This window comes from Alnus glutinosa, chromosome 14 (assembly GCF_958979055.1).
Source record: "Alnus glutinosa chromosome 14, dhAlnGlut1.1, whole genome shotgun sequence".
In the NCBI taxonomy this organism is placed as follows: Eukaryota; Viridiplantae; Streptophyta; class Magnoliopsida; order Fagales; family Betulaceae; genus Alnus; species Alnus glutinosa.
This window is the reverse complement of record NC_084899.1, coordinates 24,072,830-24,093,388: the sequence shown is the minus strand read 5'-3', so window position 1 is coordinate 24,093,388 and position 20,559 is coordinate 24,072,830. Positions and strand designations below refer to the sequence as shown.

Below are 20,559 nucleotides of genomic sequence, written 5' to 3'. Positions count from 1 at the left end.
AACCATTACGACGACCTCGACATGAAAACACTTTCGTTAAGACGTAGTTATAAAGCACCTAGTTTTACATTAATCTATTCCACGTAAAGATTAGTCTATAATTGAAAAACGTTTACACTACGAAAGGTGTGGAGTGATTAATGCTCCCTAGCTTACTACTCTACAACACATCCTAATAAGTATACATAATACATGAAAACCCTAATTAGGCCACAATGATAAAATATATCTAGTTTCACACCAAATCATTTCACATAAAGTTTAAACCACAATTGAAAAACATTTTAGACTACCAAAGGTGTGAAATGATTGGTGTTCCCTAGCATACCCTATAAGGTGACTCTAATGAGAAATCACACATCATGTCAAATAGCATCATTGCAAAAGACATCATTCTCTTTCAAAAATGTTGATTTTACTCATGAATCCAAGAAAACTCATAGACAAGCATAACTCTTTTTCATGAATAAATGGATTGAAATATTGAAAACAAAACCTTTTAGCATGGGTTTTGCAATCCTTTAGCCTTACACAATCATCAAACATATTAAGAAAACCTCAAGAACATCAAGAACACTTCATGGTTTTTGGAGAGGATTTTGATCAAACCCTAAGAACTAAATTAGCTAGACATGAAGTAAACTAATTTAAGCATGAAATTAAAGGAAAACAGTAAAGAAAACAAGAAAGAAATGAATCAAAAACAACTATAGTAAAATTATGAAATTCAGACTACAAAAGGGGAGAAAAACCTAAGCTAGAACATGAAGAACAAAGAGGAAAAAGAAGAAGAAATTGCTCTATGGAATTAAGCCCAGAAAACGTGCATCAAAGTAAACTAAAACATGAGAAATTAAAGTGATACACCTGAGAAAATCCAAACAAACCCCAAAAGATGTATGTCTAAACCTAAATCCGTAATCTCATATATATAGAGAATTGGATTTACAAAAGACCATCAAGAATTAATTATAGCCACGCAAACAGAGCTGGTCGGCGTCCATTTCTGTCCACAAAATCCAACTTATGATTTGAATTGCATAAAGAATTCAAAAGATCTTGAAATATCTGATTTTCTGAAAGACAGAGAAATCGATCGATCGATTATAAAGTCGATCGATCGCATTTCCCTTGATCGTAGTCGGGCTTGTCCTGGTTCGATCGATTTTTCTTCGACTGAAGAACTTCGATCGATCGATCGATTTGCCTTAGCCGATTCTTCAATTGGCAAGAGCAATCTCAAACTCTGGAATGGACTATAATACCCTTGATGTATTTTTAGGTCTAATTCAAGTGTTTTGAATTAGATTTCAACTAAGACCTGAAAATAAGATAAAACACAAAACTACACAAAATATTATATTTACAACACAAACTAGGTATAACAAATGCAAGTTAAGGGGTCTTGAATAGAATAATTCAAGACTTATCAAAGAGGTCGACAATCGGTCAGTAGTTATTATAATCCTAAAATGAGCTTCCAAGGGCCATCTAGAGCTTTTACTCGATGACCGGTTAAGGGAGGGGACACTGCTATGGCCATAGTACTTATCCAGAAAATTTCTTCTGCTCAAATGGAGGAGAGGAGAAAAAAAGGGCTATGTTACTCGTGTGATGCTAAGTGGCACCGAGGACATGTTTGTGAAGGCCCTAAATTGTTCTTGATTGAGGCAGTGGAGGATGAATGTGAGGATGAAGCTACACTTGCTGTGGAAGAGCATGAATTGTGTAGTGGAGATTAGGGCTGAGCATGGGGCGGGGGGGAGGGGGGGGATGCCCCTTTTTTGGCGGGTTCCCCGCTAAAATCCCCATGCATCCGTGCAAGGCGGGGGTGGTGCGGGGCGGATTGTGCGGGTATCCCCAATTCAAGCCAAAACTTGAGAAAAATCAAACCAAAGCCAGATTCAATACCTAGAAAGCTAGCAAAGATTCAATACCCATATACAATACCTAGATTCAAGTCATATTCATAAAGAAATGATAGCAAAATCCACAAACGAAAAGACGACTTGAGAATGTTTGGTTTCACCTCTTGAAAGGAGGAAAAATGGCGACGAGAAGTAGCAGATCGGAGAAGGTGAAGAGGATTTTTCTAGCAATTCGATGCGAACCATGGGACCGTTGCGTGGGTGGTCTCGCCCAGAAGAAGCAGAGGACCGCTGCGTGGGTGGTCTCACCCAACCACGGGATCGTCTTTGACAACACGTGGGAGATCGTCAACGACTTGGAGATTCTCATCAAGAGGCTCAAGGCAAAGCAAGCGAAGGTCTCCATGGTGGTTCCTTCCTCGAAAATGGAAGGAAGAAGACGAAGGGCGGAAGGTGAAGGAGAAAAGGAAGAAGACGAACAGCAGCGGCATAAGGGTTTGTTGGCTAAGAAAATAAAAATGATGGGTAGGGTTTTTAGAATTTTAGGTATTTAGATGGTTAGCGGGGCGAGGCGGGCCCCCAGGGTTTTTAAAAACCCCAACCCGCAACCCACCCGGCCTCGCACGGGTATATTAGTTTTAGACCCGTACCAGCAAAAAATCACCTAAAACCCAAGATTTTAGGGGCAGGGCGGGGCAGGGCATGCGGGTTGGGGCGGATCCGCGGGTATTTGATCACCCCTAGTGGAGATACAAAAGGAGTAGAGTCGGAAATCTCCTAAAATGCCATCACAGTAACATCTACACCTAAGACAATGAGGTTGATAGGTTTCCTAAGGAATCATAAGGTGATAGTCCTTATAGATTCTGGGAGTACACACAATTTTGTGGACTCTAAACTTGCAGCTATGTTGGGAGTGATGCCTAAGGACTCGAAGTTTATTAAGGTCAAGGTGGCTAATGGACAAGAGGTGATTAGTCCATGAAGGAGTGGAGAGATTGCTCTTAGAGTGCAAAGATTCATTTTTCAAGTGAATCTGTTTGTGTTACCACTTGTTGGCTGGGATGTGGTATTAGGCATTCAATGGTTGAGGTTGTTAGGGCCTATACTGTGGGATTTCGTTGCCTTAACCATGGAGTTCACCTATGTGGGAAATAGGTGTTTGTTAAAAGGGTTGCAGTAAGGGAGTGTATGGAGTTTGGAAAATGCTGCTACTATCAAAGTCTCCCAACAGAAAAATAAAAGGGTGGTTTTACAGCTGCTGCACTCTAGTAGTGAGGGCTCTGTCTTGACATAATTGTGTGAAACAAAATTTTCCAACTCTTTGGAAGATTTATTGTAGAGGTTTGAGGATGTGTTTCGGGAGCCAAAGGAGTTGCCACCTCCTAGACAGCACGATCATCAGATTCCATTACAGCAGGAAGCTCAATCGATTTTTGTGAGGCCATATAGGTATCCATTTTATGAGAAAGAAGAGATTGAGAATATTGTTAAGGAACTCTTGCAGTCTGGGGTTATTCGGCCAAGCAACAGTCCCTTCACTTCTCCGGTACTGTTAGTGAGAAAAGCTGATGGAACATAGCGTATGTACATGGACTACCGCTCCCTTAACAAGGTAACAGTTGTAGTGTATTTGTGACTTGATTTATCAAGTCTTATTGTGGGCCCCACTTGTTTTGACTTATTTTTGTCCACACACGTGGCCATGCATTGTGGAATGCTTCCATTGGAAGCTAGAAGCTTGGTGCAGCTTCTTGTAGAAGCTTGGAGATAGCTTCTTTGAGAAGCTTTGTGAAATAAAAGGGCAAAAAGCCTTTTTTGTTGAAAATAACCGAGAAGCTTCTTTTGGTCTTTTTGTGTGGTGTGCAAGAAGACATTGTTGAGCTTAAGAAAAGAAGGAGAGCGTTCAGCAGTGCAGTGTTTTTCAGCAGACTCCTTGGGAGAGATAAGTCACTAAGTCCCTTTTGTATTCTCACTTATATTTTCTCACAATTTGTAGTGCTATTTACGGCTTAGAGAATTAGAGAAAGTTTTCTCTTTTGTGTATTAATTCTCCTTTGTGTGAGAGTGAGATTTAGGTGTATTGGAGCTTTTGGGTTTGAATTGTTGCTCTTTGTATTGCACTTTGTACTCCATCCTTTTTGATAGTGGATTTCTCCTGGATCGTCTTCGACAGTGGATGTAGGCTTGTTAGGCCGAACCACTTAAATCTTGGTGTCTCTTGAGTTTGTGTTGTGGTTATTTGCTATTATGCTATTTTTCTGCTTCTTTAGTGATCCTGAAATATTAGTTTTGTCACAACAAACTTGTATCAGAGCTTGGATCTTTATTTTGTGGGATGGCTACTACAAAATTTGAAGTAGAAAAATTTGATGGTCAGAATAGTTTCAGTTTATGGCGACTCAAGATGCGGGCTTTGTTACGACAACAAGGTTTGGCGAAGATTTTGGATGGTGAGGTGCCATCAACATCAATGGAGGAAATGAAGGAATTTGATGAAAAAGCTCATAGTGCAATTTTGTTGTCTTTTTCAGATGGAGTTTTGAGAGAGGTTGCCGATGAAGAAATTGCTGCTGAACTTTGGAAGAAGTTTGAGAACCTGTACATGAAGAAGTCTCTCACTAACCAGTTGTATTTGAAGCAACAGTTATATACCCTCAAGATGAAGGAAGGTATGCCTCTTTGTGATCATCTTGATGAATTTAATAAAATTCTTATGGACTTGAAAAATATTGATGTTCAAGTAGATGATGAGGATCGAGCCTTGATTTTGTTGTGTTCACTACCAGATTTGTTTGATAATTTTGTTAATTCAATGTTGTATGGTAGAGATACCATCTCCTTAGTTGATGTTAAATCTGCTTTGAATTCTATGGAGTTGAGGACAAGATTGAATGGGAAAAGTAGTGATAATCAGGCTAAGGGTTTATTTGTTAAAGGTTGTTCGGAAAGTTCCTCTAATTTTAGAGGTCGATCCAGTAAGAAAGACTTGGGAAGCCAATCCAAGTCCAAGAAGAATATTCAGTGTTACTATTGCAAAAAGTATGGACATTATAAATCCGAGTGTCTGAAGTTGAAAAATAAAGAGGAAGGTGGTTCCTCTTCTGTGGCTGGTATTGTTGAAGGAAATTTTGAAGATTCAGGATTTGTCCCTGCTGTTACTAGTTCTGATGGTCGTTTTAGCGATCAGTGGGTCCTTGATACTGCTTGTACATTTCATATGTCCCCTAAAAGGGATTGGTTTACTACCTATGAGTCAGTCGATGGTGGTTCAGTCTTGATGGGAAACAATGTTGCCTGCAAGATTGTTGGTATGGGTACAATCAGGATAAGGATGCATGTTGGGATCGTGAGGACTTTAAAGAATGTTCGACATATACCAGATTTGAAGAAAAATCTTATTTCTTTGAGCACTTTGGACTCCCTTGGATACAAGTATTCCGGTGAAGGTAGAGTTATTCGGGTTTGGAAAGGTCCATTGGTTATGATGCAAAGTAACAAGGTTAATGGCCTCTATTTTCTTCAAGGTAGTACGGCGACAAGTTCAGTTGATGTCTCTTCAGACGCCACTCAGTTATGGCATATGTGTTTGGGTTTTAGCAAGCAGGTGGAGCTTCAGGTAGAAGATTCACAGAAGGTGCAAGATGGCACTCAAGCTTAGCCCATTCTAAACAGTTTGGTTTCGATTTTGATGATGATCCACAAGAAGAACAAGAAACTAGTATTGCGGCTGGTAGACAGAGAAGACAGATTAGACTACCTCAGACATATGGCTTTGCAGATTTGGTAGCATGTGCACTTGCAATGGTAGAAGACACTGTGGTCTAGGAGTATTCTACTATTTCAGAAGCCGTCACAAGTAATAAGTCTGCATTTTGGGTTGTTGTCATGAATGAGGAAATTGAGTCACTTTATAAGAACCAGACATGGGATTTGAAGAAATTGCCAGAGGACGCAAAGACTGTCGGGTTGGGGAGATTGCTGTATGGCTTGGAACAATCTCCGGGACAAAGGTACAAGCGTTTTGTGTATTGTGAGCAATTTTCATATGCTTATTTGGTGCTCTATGTGGATGACATGCTTATTACTGCTAAAAGCATGTTTAAGGTTAAGAGGTTAAAATCTCTTTTGGGTGAAGAGTTTGGAATGAAGGATTTGGGTGGTGCGAAGAAAATCCTTTTGTTTATGAGTACTTCAGATGATGCACATTTCAGACTCTCAGCAGCGTTAGCACCACAGTGTGTTTTGATTCTCAAGTTCAAGAGGTGCTTGGACTTGATTGTTGTTTGTGAAAATTGAAATTGACTTCTAAAAGTAAAGTGTGTGCACAAGTGTCAACAAAAATTAAGTACAGCGGAAAATAGAAGACATACAGATTTTTGTTAACGAAGTGGAAACTCAATCAAGAGAAAAACCACTCCGGGGCAGCCAAACCCAGGAATTCTACTATTAAGAAAACAAAGCTAGATACAAGATAGTAACACTCACATTAACCCGATGCAGTGGTCATACCTTGCTCTCTGACGTGTAACCCAACGCATGCTTCCCAACCAAGTCTTCTACCTGAAGGGGTCTTCAATGGAATCCTTTACCTTAGAGCCGACCTCTAAGATAGACTTCAGATGTAGCGCAACACACTTGTAACGGCTTCAGAGGGATCTTGAACATCTCTTAACTCTTGTGGAATTCATTACCGAATTCTTGCAGTTCTTAATGCCCAGGGGCCTTTATTTATAGGCTGAGGTGCATAATGGGCGACTGCTGTAATATGTACGGACGCCGTCCGGACGGTGAACCTGGGCCGTCCGGACGGACAAATGTGAGACACTGACGTCCGGACAGTCGCACATCCGCTGCAAGTAATTTCCTTATAAGGCTTCGCGCGTCCGGACCATGGGGGATGAGCGTCCGGACGGCTGAACTTCAACACGCAATTTCCATATCTGCTATGCGCGCATTCGAACCATGAGAGGCAGACGTCTGGACGGTTGAAGTCGAATCGGCAATTTCCATATTAGTTGCACGCGCGTCCGAACCAATGCTGACTGACATCTGAACGGTGATATTTGAATTTCGATTCTTGCCTTATTTATGAGCGCGTCCGGACGGGAAACCACGTCGTCCGGGCGGTGTATCAATCTTCCCATATTCTGAACTTGGAAAGAATCTGAAGCTGATCGATCACTGATGGACGTCTGGACGGGCTTCTGAGAGGTTCGGATGGATGCAAGCTGGAACAAAAGCTTCTCGATACAGTGGAGGGTCCGGACGGAAAGATACGTCGTCCGGACGGATGATGCTGGTCTGTCTGGCGTCTGGTTGGGATGAACACGTCGTCCGAATGGATGGAACAGTGGACAGATGGACGTCCGAACGGGATGACACGTTGTCCGGACGGCTGACAGGGAATCTGAAATCTTCTATCTTTTTCGCAGTGCAGAGTCTTCTGAAAATGCTCTAACAAGTGGAATCCCTGTTTACAACATCTTTACACATAAGTGATTTTGTCCAAACACAGAATGAGGCCAAAATACTAACAAACTCCCCATTTGGCCATTCTGGGACAAAAATCACTTAACCGGTTTGGAAATACATTCCCGGTCCAATAATAAAAATTACTTCCCCTTTTTGTCACAAAGGGACAAAGGGTAAACCAGAGTAAAAAAAATCAACTGTAATAAAAATTACTCCCCCTAACAGTCTCAGAAGGACCTAGGAGACAGAGTAATATAAGTCAAACAGTTTTACAGACAAGAGGAAGGAAAAACATCAAGCTGAATGGAAGAAAAAAGGAGCAGCATGGATAGGTCTTTCACAAGTATAAGAGCATGCGCATGTATCCCTGTCTTGAGAAATTAGACACAAAGCATGTCAAAATTATTCAAACATACAGTTGATAGACAAGAATAAGATAGGCACAGATTCCCTTGTAACTAGAGTACGGAAAGTAGCACTATTTGCTCATGCAATGTATGGGTGTGTGAAGACCTTTACCCATAAGGTATGACTTTCAATATTTTGACCAATAGCAACCAGATTTTCTTTGACATGAGAGAAAATAAATGGAAGATAAGCCAAAAGTCAAACCTTACTAGGGCCTAGCCACCCTCACTTGATACACTCCCCCTGAGATGCAGCACCTAAGTGATTTACTTGTACCATGAAGGACAATGTAAATGTTTTACTTGCAAGTAGAGGGCAAGGCATAAAGCAACTGTAGCACATAAGCAGTGAATATATACTTTAAAGCATAGATTTCATACAATTAACTGCTTGTTTCTTATGGCGCTGCAAACTATAGGGAATGCTAGAGTTTATATGTGCTAGGTTCAACTAGCATGTAGTCAATTTGGTCATCTTATCAAAAACTTCTTCTCTTATCCAGAATTTCTAGAAACAAAAAGGTCAAAGAATGAAAGATGTACCTTATATGAGAGTCGTAGATAGTGCACATTTTTCATCGCATGAGGAAAAGAAGCTATCAATCAAAACAAGTGAGCAGGAAACCTTTGCATATGTCAGATTTGTGTTCTCAACCCTATGTAAGAATAATTCATCCATGCATAGTGAACTAATAAATCAAGTAAAATGCATGAGAGAGCTGACATACCTTAGAAAGGACCAACCTGCTGCAACCTCCCAATTTTTTTTATTTTTTTTTTACAACATCATACTGGCAAACGACAAGAAGCTTATCCCAGCATGACACATCATGTCTAGGACATGGCACACACACCAATGGCTTTTCGAAGGGACTCAAACTTGCTACCATCTAGAGGTTTGGTAAGAATGTCAGCCAATTGGTTTTCAGTGGGGATGAATGAGAGTGAGACTACCTCGGATTCCAAAAGATCACGTAAGAAGTGATGCCTGATGTCGATGTGCTTGGTCCGAGAATGCTGAACGTGGTTCTTGGAAATATTGATAGCACTAGTATTATCACAGTTGATAATCATAGTATCTTGAGAGAATCCGTAGTCCCCCAGTAATGTCTTCATCCACAATAATTGGGTACAGCAGCTACCCACAACAATATACTCAGTCTCAGCAGTGGAGAGAGATATGGAGGCTTGTTTCTTGCTCATCCATGCTACAAGATTGTTCCCCACATAGAAACATCCTCCCGAGGTGATATTTCGATCATCAGCATTTCCAGCCCAATCTGCATCAGAGTATCCTGCAACAACAAGGTTTGTTTCTCTAGAATACCAAATGCCATAAGAAAGGGTATCATTTACATACCTGATGATACGCTTTACTGCAGTGAGGTGAGATTCCTTAGGATTGGCCTGAAAACGAGCACATACTCCCACACTGAAAGCAATGTCTGGTCGGCTGGCTGTAAGATACAGGAGGCTCCCTATCATACTCCTGTAAAGGGATGGATCAACAGATTTGCCTGCAAGGTCACTACTAATCTTGACACTGGTACTCATGGGAGTACGGGCATGACTCTTCCCATCCAAACCAAACCGCTTGACTAGATCTTTAGCATATTTTGACTGAGAGATGAAAATGCCTTCAGTAGTTTGCTTGACTTGAAGGCCAAGAAAGTAGTTCAGCTCTCCAATCATGCTCATCTCAAATTCTTGCTTCATTTCTTCAGAGAACTCATGGGCAAGAGAATCTAAGGTAGCTCCAAAAATGATGTCATCAACATAGATTTGAGCAATAAGTTTGTGAGTACCTTGATTTATGATAAATAGAGTTCGATCAGCTTGTCCCCGAGTAAATCCCTTAGTCAAGAGATAAGTAGTTAGACACTCATACCATGCTCGAGGAGCCTGCTTGAGCCCATATAGAGCCTTTTTCAGCTTGTACACATGGTGGGGATGATGGGGATCTTGAAAGCCCTTTGGTTGTTCTACATAGACTTCTTCTTGAAGAACACCGTTTAGAAATGCACTTTTAACGTCCATCTGATATAACTTGAAACCCAGATGACAAGCAATAGAGAGGAGAATTCTGATGGATTCTAACCTGGCAACCGGGGCAAAAGTTTCATCAAAGTTGACTCCCTCTATCTGAGTATATCCCTGTGTAACAAGACGGGCTTTATTTCGAACCACAGTACCATGCTCATCTGTTTTATTTTTGAAGATCCACTTGGTACCAATAATATTCTGTTCTGCAGGACGAGGAACCAAGGTCCAGACATCATTTCTGGTGAATTGATGGAACTCATCATGCATTGCAGATACCCATCCTTCATCTTGTAGGGCTTCATCAACTTTCTTGGGTTTTGTCTGAGCAAGGTAGCAGCTGTAAGAAACTTGATTGGCTACTTCATTGGTAGGTTGAATGACTCTACTTCTGAGCCTACGTCCTTCATCTATGTTCCCCAGAAGCTGCTGAGGAGGATGATTGTGCTTTACCCATGTTCCCCAGAAGTTGCTGAGGAGGATGATTGTGCTTTACCCATGATCGCTTAGGAGGATTAGCAGGAGTATTCTTATCTTCGGAAGTAGTGGGAGTGGTATCCGAAGTCGTGGGGGAAGAGGGAGACTCATCTGGAGACACGTTTGGAGAGGACTTAATAATATCAGTTGGAGCTGCTGAAGAGTCAACTGAATCAAGTTGATTTTCCTCCCTGCAGATTGGTCTCTGAATTTCTTCATCATCAATGACTACATTTATAGATTCCATCACAGTCTCTGTTCTTTTATTGAATACTCTGAAAGCACGACTGTTTGTGGCATATCCCAAGAATATACCTTCATCACTCTTGGTATCAAACTTCCCCAGATTCTCCCTGTCACGAAGTATATAACATTTACTCCCAAAAGTTCTGAAGTACTTTACCGTGGGTTTTTTACCTTACCAAATCTCATAGGGAGTCTTGTTTGTCTCAGGCCTCAGGTAGACCCTGTTGATGATATGACAGGCAGTGTTTACGGCTTCCCCCCAGAAGTGTTGAGCAAGAGTCTTTGAGTGGATCATCACACGAGCCATCTCCTGAATTACTCTGTTCTTTCGTTCAACAACTCCATTCTGCTGAGGAGTGATAGGTGAAGAAAATTCCTGCTTGATTCCATACGAGAGACAGATTTCTTCGAACTTGAAATTTTTGAATTCTCTTCCTTGATCACTGCGGATTCTCATAATCTGGCAATTTTGCTTAACTTGAATCTTTTTGAATAAGTGATGAGCTGTATCAAAAGCATCCGATTTTTCCCGAATAGAAATAGCCCAAGTATATCAAGAGAAGTCATCTACAATAACCATAATATACTTTTTCCCACCTAGACTAGTAGTTCTAGTGGGACCCATGAGATCCATGTGCAGTAATTCTAAGTTTGTGGAAGTTTGAATACCTGAGGTCTTCTTACGGGCTGCACGAGTCTGTTTCCCTAGTTGACAAGAACCACAGATTCCCTTTCCAGTCTTCCCCATTTTGGGCATACCTTTAACCACATCTTTGCCTGCAATTTTCAACATATCTGAGAAGTTTAGATGCCCTAACCTTTGGTGCCACAGCTCACTGTCATTTATGGTTGCTTTGTTGCAGAAAATCTAAGGATTTGTAGTCAAACCAGAAAGACCATAGCAATTATCAGCAGTTCTTTCTCCTCCCATGAGCCATTTGCCACTGCTGTCAAATATATTACACTCATTCTTGGAGAATTGCACCACCAGATCATTATCACAAAACTGGCTGATGCTGAGGAGATTCGCCTTGAGCCCCTCCACATATAAAGCTTTCTGAGATATTCCGAGGCCTGGAATGTTGATGATCCCTTTTCCAATGACTTTGGATTGGCTCCCATCTCCATAGGTGATCCGTCCACCTTTGCCCATCTGAACTTCTTTTAGTAAAGACTTATCACCTATCATGTGTTTAGAACAGCCACTATCCAAATACCACAAACAAGTATCAAGAATATTTAGTGCAGTATGAGAAACTAAACACAGATTGTCTTCCTTTTTAATCCAGACTTGTTTGGAAGCTTTTTTATTATTAACCAGGACAGATCTTCGCTCATTAGGGGTGAGGAATGCTAACTTCTCACTAATGAGTTTAACTTGATCACTTAGCATTTTGACTTGCTCTACAAAACCTGGTTCATCTTTTCTAGGGACAAGGGTTTTGTTCCAAGGTTTCCGAGACCTAAGCTGAAAACAATCTGGACGAATATGACCAATAATACCACAGTGATGACATGTAGGTACAGATTGATTTTTCTTTTTACCCTTACAAGCAGATTGAGTATGACTATGAGACATGATAGGCTTAACAAACATGGTTCTATGAATAGACATATCATGAGAAACAGAATCAATTTTATCCATACTCAATTTAGGCATAATAGAAGTCAAAAAAAGCATTCAAGATATTAATCTTCTCAGAGTGTACCAGGCTCTGATACCAATTGAAAATCGAAATTGACTTCTAAAAGTAAAATGTGTGCACAAGTGTCAACAAAAATTAAGCATAATGGAAAATAAAAGACACATAGATTTTTGTTGACGAAGTGGAAACTCAATCAAGAGAAAAACCACTTCGGGGCAGCCAAACCCAGGAATTCCACTATTCAGAAGACAAAGCTAGATACAAGATAGTAACACTCACATTAACTCGATGCAGTGGTCGTACCTTGCTCTCTGACGTGTAACCCAACACGAATGCTTCCCAACCAGGTTTTCTACCTGAAGGAGTCTTCAATGGAATCCTTTACCTTAGAGCCGACCTCTAAGATAGACTTCAGATGTAGCGCAGCACACTTGTAATGGGTTCAGAGGGATCTTGAACATCTCTGAGCTCTTGTGGAATTCAATACCAAATTTTTGCAGTTCTCAATGCCCAGAGGCCTCTATTTATAGGCTGAGGTGCAGAATGAGCGACTGCTGTAATATGTACGGACGCCGTCCGGACTGTGAACCTAGGCCGTCCGGATGGACAACTATGCGAAAGGATTTTCTGAAAATTTCGCTGAAAATCTTTCCTGTTTAAGAGCCGCATCCGGATGGTGAGACACCGACGTCCGGACGGTCGCATGTCCGCTGCAAGTAATTTCCTTATAAGGCTTCGCGCGTCCGGACCATGGGGGATGAGCGTCCGGACGGCTGAACTTCAACACGCAATTTCCATATCTGCTATGCGCGCGGTCGGACCATGAGAGGCAGACGTTCGGATGGTTGAAGTCGAATCGGCAATTTTCATATTAGTTGCACGCGTGTCCGGACCAATGCTGACTGACGTCTGGACGGTGATATTTGAATTGCGATTCTTGCCTTATTTATGAGCGCATCCGGACGGGAAACCACGTCGTCCAGACGGTGTATCAATCTTCCCATATTCTGAACTTGGAAAGAATCTGAAGCTGATCAATCACTGATGGACGTCCAGATGGGCTTTTGAGAGGTCCGGATGAATGCAAGCTGGAACAGAAGCTTCTCGATACAGTGGAGGGTCCGAATGGAAAGATACGTCGTCCGGACGGATGATGCTGGTCTGTCTGGCGTCCGGTCGGGATGAACACGTCGTCTGGACGGATGAAACAGTGGATAGGTGGACGTCCGAACGGGATGACACGTCGTCCGGACGGCTGACAGGGAATCTAATATCTTCTATCTTTTTCGCAGTGCAGAGTCTTCTGAAAATGCTCTGGCAAGTGGAATCCCTGTTTACAGCATCTTTACACATAAGTGATTTTGTCCAAACACAGAATGAGGCCAAAATACTAACAGTTTGTAATTTGTGATTGCCCTTCGGGGTGTTGGAGGAGACGTGATTAGGAGATTTGTGTTGAGGACTTGATGAAATTCAAGTCAAGGTCGAGATTTGTAGTGTATTTGTGACTTGATTTATCAAGTCTTATTATGGGCCCCACTTGTTTTGATTTATTTTTGTCCACACACGTGGCCATGCATTGTGGAATGCTTTCTTTGGAAGCTAGAAGCTTGGTGCAGCTTCTCGTAGAAGCTTGGAGATAGCTTCTTTGAGAAGCTTTGTGAAATAAAAGGGCAAAAAGCCTTTTTTGTTGAAAATAACCGAGAAGCTTCTTTTGGTCTTTTTGTGTGGTGTGCAGGAAGACATTGTTGAGCTTAAGAAAAGAAGAAGAGCGTCCAGCAATGCAGTGTTTTGGGAGACTCCTTGGGAGAGATAAGTCACAAAGTCCTTTTTGTATTCTAACTTTTATTTTCTCACAATTTGTAGTGCTATTTACCGTTTAGAGAAAAATTGAAGCTTTAACTTCATGATGTGTCTCAAGAGGGATAATGATGAAGGAATGAGCTTCAATACTCACTTCCTTGTCATTGGATAGACTTGTAACTGCTGGGGGCTCAATTTTCTCTTTATGCTTGACTTGCTCTATGTGCTCAATTTGCTCCTCTTTGTGCTCAACTTGCTTCTCTTTTTCTTCCTCCTCATTGTTATCCACAATTTCCTTACTCTCGAGTATGGTGGTGTCAGGGACATGCTCATAACAAGAATGGCTAGCACCATCCTCATCAATCATGTAGTGCCCTTGAGCCTTCAATTGACTTTGAAGCTCTTCTTCCTCTATTCGGTTGAATTTAGCAACCAAATAATCAATTTCTCCTTCCATCTTGACAATAGCTTGACGCGTGAACTGATTTGAATTCCTGATCTCATTTGTAAGCTCTTGTATATTCTGGCTATCGCTCAAAGTGGCAATCTTAAGCTCTTGTATAGTCTGGTTAAGCTCTTGTATATTCTGGCTACTTGCCTATATAAATGCTTTGACTGTGTCTTCAAATGATAATTCTTGTGCCGGATAATTGTAGGATGAAGGATGGGAAAATTGGTTATCGAACTGTGGATATTCAGGATGGTACAGTTCATGGTATTGGGGAGCATAATTTCCCATGGCTTGAGTTTGCCACGAAAAATCAGAATGGTTGCTCCAGTTCGGGTTGTAAAAATTGAAATTTGATTAAAATCCCGGGCTAGAGAAATTTGTGTTAATTTGTTCACAAGATGAATTAGAAAATTGTCTAAATGCTAGACAATCACTAACATGATGATAAGGATTGAAACAATATGAACATGGTTTATGTGGGTAAAATTGTGAGTGTAGTTGGTATGAGCTGGTATCCTACCACTAAGCGAAGCATGTTGTGCAGAAAAATTACTATAATTGTCAAAATAAAAATCCATACTTCACTCACATCCTATAACATGCAAATATCACACATAAAATATGAACCAATTTTATTTTTTTAAAAAAATAATAATAATAAAAGAAAATAAAAACAAGGAAAACAAAGAAAAGAAAAGAAAAATCATTTTTTTTTTTAGAAACAGGAATAACAAAAACAAATAAAAATAAAAATAAAAATCCTAATTATAACTAGTAGAAAGATAAAAATCAATTTAGAAATAAATTGTTTTAAAAAATTAAACAAGTACCCGGCAACGGAGCCAAAAACTTGATGTGAATTTTAAATGTACTCGCAAGTGCACGAATCGTTTGCAATAAAGTATTTTGCAAGTGCGAGGTCGATCCCACAGAGAATTGTGTTATTGGAAAATAATTTTGTTTCTAAACTAATTAAATCTTAACCTAGTTCCAGAAAAGATTTTTGATAATAAAAAGAAAAACACAAATAAAAAAAAAAAAAAAAAAAAAGGTACTAAGGTTTTGGAATCCACACCCACCAAATCATAGTAATATATTCTCATGTTCATCAATACACATTCGAAGTTCTCACCATATAAATCTTATGTATGTTCTACTATGCTTCAAAAAATCATTAAATCATTCAATGAATCCATTCTTTGCACCAATCACAAAAGATATTTGGCACTCATCATCATACCCCCAAACTTGATTGCAAAAACACATGTGAATGATGGCTTGGACGTTTAGGATCAGAAAAGTGGTCTAAGAGTTAATGGATTAATTGAAAAAGAAAAATTGGGTAAGGGTGAGAATTATCAAATAGCTTAAATGGTTTGTTCAATGATTATTGAATGTCTTGTTAACGATTTTTTTATTTTTGTTTTTACTTTACAATATTATAAAATTTTGATTTTGAAAATTGTTAATTTAATCTGATTTTTATGACATAGAACATCATTTATATCACAATATAGAAGCGGTGCAAAATCACTCAACGCAAGTCGTGCTTTTTGAGGTTAGTTTTCTAAGCTCAATTCCTAATATAAGTAATATTGTAATTTGGATATTATGGTTATTAAATATTGAGAATATTGGTTATTATAGTTTATAAGTTTAAACAATTAATCGGATAATTTAACATGTGAAAGCTATTATATTCTATTGTTTTTTATGTGAGTTTGTTAATTGCTAAAGACTCTAATATAACCATGTAAATTTATTTGTAGATGATGGGAAAGCCAAATACAATACTTGACTTTTTCGAGAGAAAAAATCCACAAAGTTCAAATACCAATGTTGGTGATGCATCATCGCCAACTTTTGATATCATAGTTTCTTAAAATTCTTCTAAAAAATCTCGAAGAGTTGACGTCAATGAATTTGATATTAGTTCATTGGAGTTTGATCCTGGATTGCGTAGTCAGATATGGGATTATAATGTTAATCAACAGGATGAAATTCGAAAAGCTTACATTAAAGCTGGTCCGTACCAAATAATCCTCCCACAGTACCCAAAATATGGAGATAAAAATCATCTTCGTAGCTTTCAACCTTCGTGGTTCAATCTATTTCCTTCATGATTTGAATATTCATGCGATAAAGATGCAGCATTTTGTCTACCATGCTTTCTCTTTAATAAGCCATCTGGGCATCCTGCGCAACGTGTATTCACTATAGATGGATTCAAGAGTTTGAAGAAAGTTAGAGAAGGAAAAAATTGTGCTTTTCTCAATCATATAGGAAAATATCCTAATTCATTTCACAGAATTGCTGAAAGGTCATACGAAGACTTGAAGAACCAGTCTCAACACATACAAAATGTGTTTGAAAATTTCACTTCTGAACAAATTGCAAACAATCGACTGCAGTTAAAAGCCTCAATTGATGTTGTTCGAGTGCTTGCATTTCAAGGTGTTGCTTTTAGAGGTCGGGATGAAAGTGTGGATTCAACGAATCGTGGAAATTTTCTTGAAATATTGAATTTAATGGTTTCATACAATGAACAGATTGCTGAAGTAATAGCCAAAGCTCCAAAAAATGCCTTTTATACATCACCAATGATACAAAAAGAAATTTTACATATTTTTTCAACCAAAGTGAAGGAGGCAATTCGTAAAGAAATTGGTAATGCAAAATTTTGCATAATGGTTGATGAAGCTCGTGATGAGTCAATGAAAGAGCAAATGGCTATAGTTTTAAGATTTGTCGACAAAGATGGTTTTGTGCGAGAACGTTTTTTTTGGGCTTGTTCATATCGCTAATACTGCGGCACTAACCCTACAAAAGGGTATATATTTTGTATTGTCTCAACATAAGTTAGCCATTGAAAATATTCGAGGGCAATGATATGACGGCGCAAGCAACATGCGAGGTGAGTGGAATGGGTTGCAAGCTTTGATTTCAAATGATTATCCATATGCCTACTACATTTATTGTTTCGCACATCGTTTACAATTGGCATTAGTGGCGGCATCAAAAGAAGTTATTCCTGTTCATCAATTTTTCACTAATTTGAGTTCTATTGTCAATATTGTTTGTGCCTCATGCAATCGATTTGAAGAATTGCGGATTTCCCAAACTGCTGAAATTGCTTACTTAATTGAAATTAATGAGATTGAGAGTGGGATGAGACTTAATCAAATTAGTACTTTACAACGGGCTGGAGATACTCGTTGGAGTTCTCACTTGAGATAAGTTTCTAGCTTGATCAAAAATTTTAGTCCAACTTGTGAAGTTATTCTTAAAATCATTAATGTGGGAACTACTTCTTCCCAACGAGCAGAAGCAGATTCAGTTTATCAGGTAATGACTTCATTTGAATTTGTCTTCATCTTACATCTCATGAAAGAAACGATGCAGATCACTGATCATCTATGTCAAGAATTGCAATCAAAATCTCAACACATTTTAAGTGCCATGCATCTTGTTTCATCCACTAAAGCATGTATCCAACAATATAGAGATGATAAATGGGATGATTTACTTACGAGTGAGAAACGCAATATAGATGTCCCAGATATGAATGCTCGATATGTTGAGAGATGAGGTCGAGCTCGTCATCAACAAGCCGACTTTACAATTGAGCAACATTATCGAGTGGATATTTTTTGTGCCTCAATAGATTCTCAATTGCAAAAATTAAATCGCCGGTTTAGTGAGCATGCAGTGGAGTTGCTTATTCTCAGCTCAGCTCTTGATCCTTGAGCCGCACGTGAATCTTTTATAATTGGTGATATTTTTCAGTTGGTAAACAAGTTTTATCCGCAAGATTTTACTGATCTTGAAAAGGAACAGTTGGAAATAGAACTTAACCATTATAAGCATAATGTAGTTCAACATTCGAGTTTCCAAGCACTGTCAAATATTTCTAAATTTTGCCAATGGTTGGTTAGTACCGGAAAATCAGCTATCTACGAACTTGTTTTTCGAGTTATTGTACTTGTGCTTACTCTTTCCGTTTCTACCCCAACTACAGAACAAGCATTTTCAGCTATGAATATTGTCAAAACTAGGCTTCGCAACAAAATTGAAGATGAGTTTCTGATGGATTCTTTAATGGTGTACATCGAAAGAGAAGTTGCTACAACAATTAGCATAGATTCAATTATAGATGATTTTCGAGATTCAAAAAAACGGCAAGTTCCATTTTGATAGGTGTTTTGGCTGAAATTTGATGTATTATGAAACCCTTATTTTGTATAATTTATTTTGTTTAATATTTTGTTTTTGGGTTCAAAAATGCCTTGGCCTTTGCTCAAAATATTTTCTGGCTCCGTCCCTAACAATAGCCCACTAAATGTTATACAAATCACACTATATTCTATACAAAACACATTCAGCTAAACGCAACACAAAACAAATGAAACGCATATCTTCTAGACTTTTCTAATGCCGTCTAGCTATTTTTGCCCATTTTATGTTATTTTTGCCACATATCCTTAGGAAATCAAGCTTTGTCAGGTGTGTGACTCATCAAATCCACACTTGTCTTCTTTCAATGCACTGCTTTACTAAATCTTTTTCATTTACTTTGAACAAAGCATCTATAACTTTGTAAAGCTCCTTACATTGTTACATTCTCAGACATGTACATTGCTACCCGTGAAATATTAAAGGAAAAAGTTTTGACAATAAAGCTATCATTCCAAATGAGATGAAACCAGTTGAAGAGATGATAAAAGGGAAGGGGGCCAAAGGGCCAAACAAATTTCTTGCTAGGGGCCAATAGGCAGAAAACCTTAATTTTTTTTTTTTTTTTTTTTACCTTAATTATTATTTTGGGAAAAATATAATTTAGCACCCCAAACTACCATCGATTCTCCGGATGGCACCCAAAACTATCAAAGCTTGGATTTCGACCCCCCAAATTACTGACGCTTGTATTTTGGCCCCATCTATCAGCTTGGGCCGTCTAATTGGACGAAAACCGACTCACGTGCGCTTCACGCGACTCATTTAACCAAAAAAACCCGAGATTACCCCTCTCCCCACAGACTGAAATTCTGAACATTGTAGCCCTGTTGTCTTGTCTTTTTTTTTTTTTCCCAATATTTTCGTAATACAAGAGAGGAGAGGAGGTCGCACGGGTTAGGGCTCAGATACATCGCAGGTCCCAGATCGAACTCGCGGCAGCAGCTACTGATCGAACTCGCCTTCAGGCGGCTCCCGTCGTTCCAGCATCCGTTTTCTCCACCGTTGACAAAGCTAGACGAGCTCGGCTTACCAGCATTCGGTTGCTCCTTCGCCGACAAATCCAGCAACCATTTTGGCTCCAGATCCCTAGTAATCCCATCCGAAATCGTAGTAAGCCGTTCAATCTTGATTTTGTTTTGTAGAAGTGGGTTTAATCGAATGAAATTTTGACCAAACCATGTGCTGTGCATAGTGGGTGTTTGATGAAATGTCTAAATGGTATATTGTGCAATGTTTTTTTTTTGCTTGAATTTATGTGCTTGAAGATTTAGGGGTAGTTAGCCGAATGAAATTTTGAGCAAACCATGTGTTGTGCATAGTGGGTGTTTCATGAAATGCCTAAATGGTATATTGTGCAATGGTTTTTTTTTTTTAGCTTGAATTTATGAGCTTGAAGATTAAGGGGTAGTTAACCGAATGAAATTTAAAGCAAACCATGTGCTGTGCATAGTGGGTGTTTGATGAAATGCCTAAATGGTATATTGTGCAATAGAAGAAGAATTACTGAGTTGGTGTTCGATGAAATGCCTTAATAGGAAGTGTATTTAGGCTTTGTGGTATATTGGTTTTTTTTTTTGCTTGAATTTATAATCTTAATTGTATAGATCTATTATTGTATTAGGTGGAAATTCGAAACTTAGGTTGCTCTAAGTTTGGGCCTTCGTATTTAGGTTGCTCGAACTTGACCTAGCTATGGAGTAATATGTTATTGTGCTAATATATTACATGGATAATCAGTTAGATTACACAAGCCATTTGTTGGTATGTTATAGAATTCTATTATGAGTGATATAAGATTTGATTGTCATGTGCTTTCTAATGTAGGCACGCGTAAATGTCTACAACGAGTGACTTATCAAGTGGTCCGCCATTATGTAAATGTGGAGAACCTGCACGAGTGAGGTACTCTT

General features: G+C 39.2%; 2 protein-coding genes across 2 annotated transcripts in view; both read left to right on the top strand.

The window, feature by feature from the left end:
* LOC133857282 (putative E3 ubiquitin-protein ligase XBAT34) overlaps positions 1 to 20,559 on the top strand; it is a 34,629-nt gene that overhangs the window by 946 nt on the left and 13,124 nt on the right. The gene's annotated exons all lie outside the window — the stretch shown is intronic.
* LOC133856850 (uncharacterized) lies at positions 14,590 to 18,607 on the top strand. The gene is made up of 6 exons (XM_062291889.1): positions 14,590 to 14,708; positions 16,320 to 16,438; positions 16,559 to 17,188; positions 17,421 to 17,600; positions 17,691 to 17,758; positions 18,200 to 18,607. Exons 1-6 carry the CDS (start codon positions 14,590 to 14,592, stop codon positions 18,605 to 18,607), a joined length of 1,524 nt encoding a protein of 507 aa, XP_062147873.1.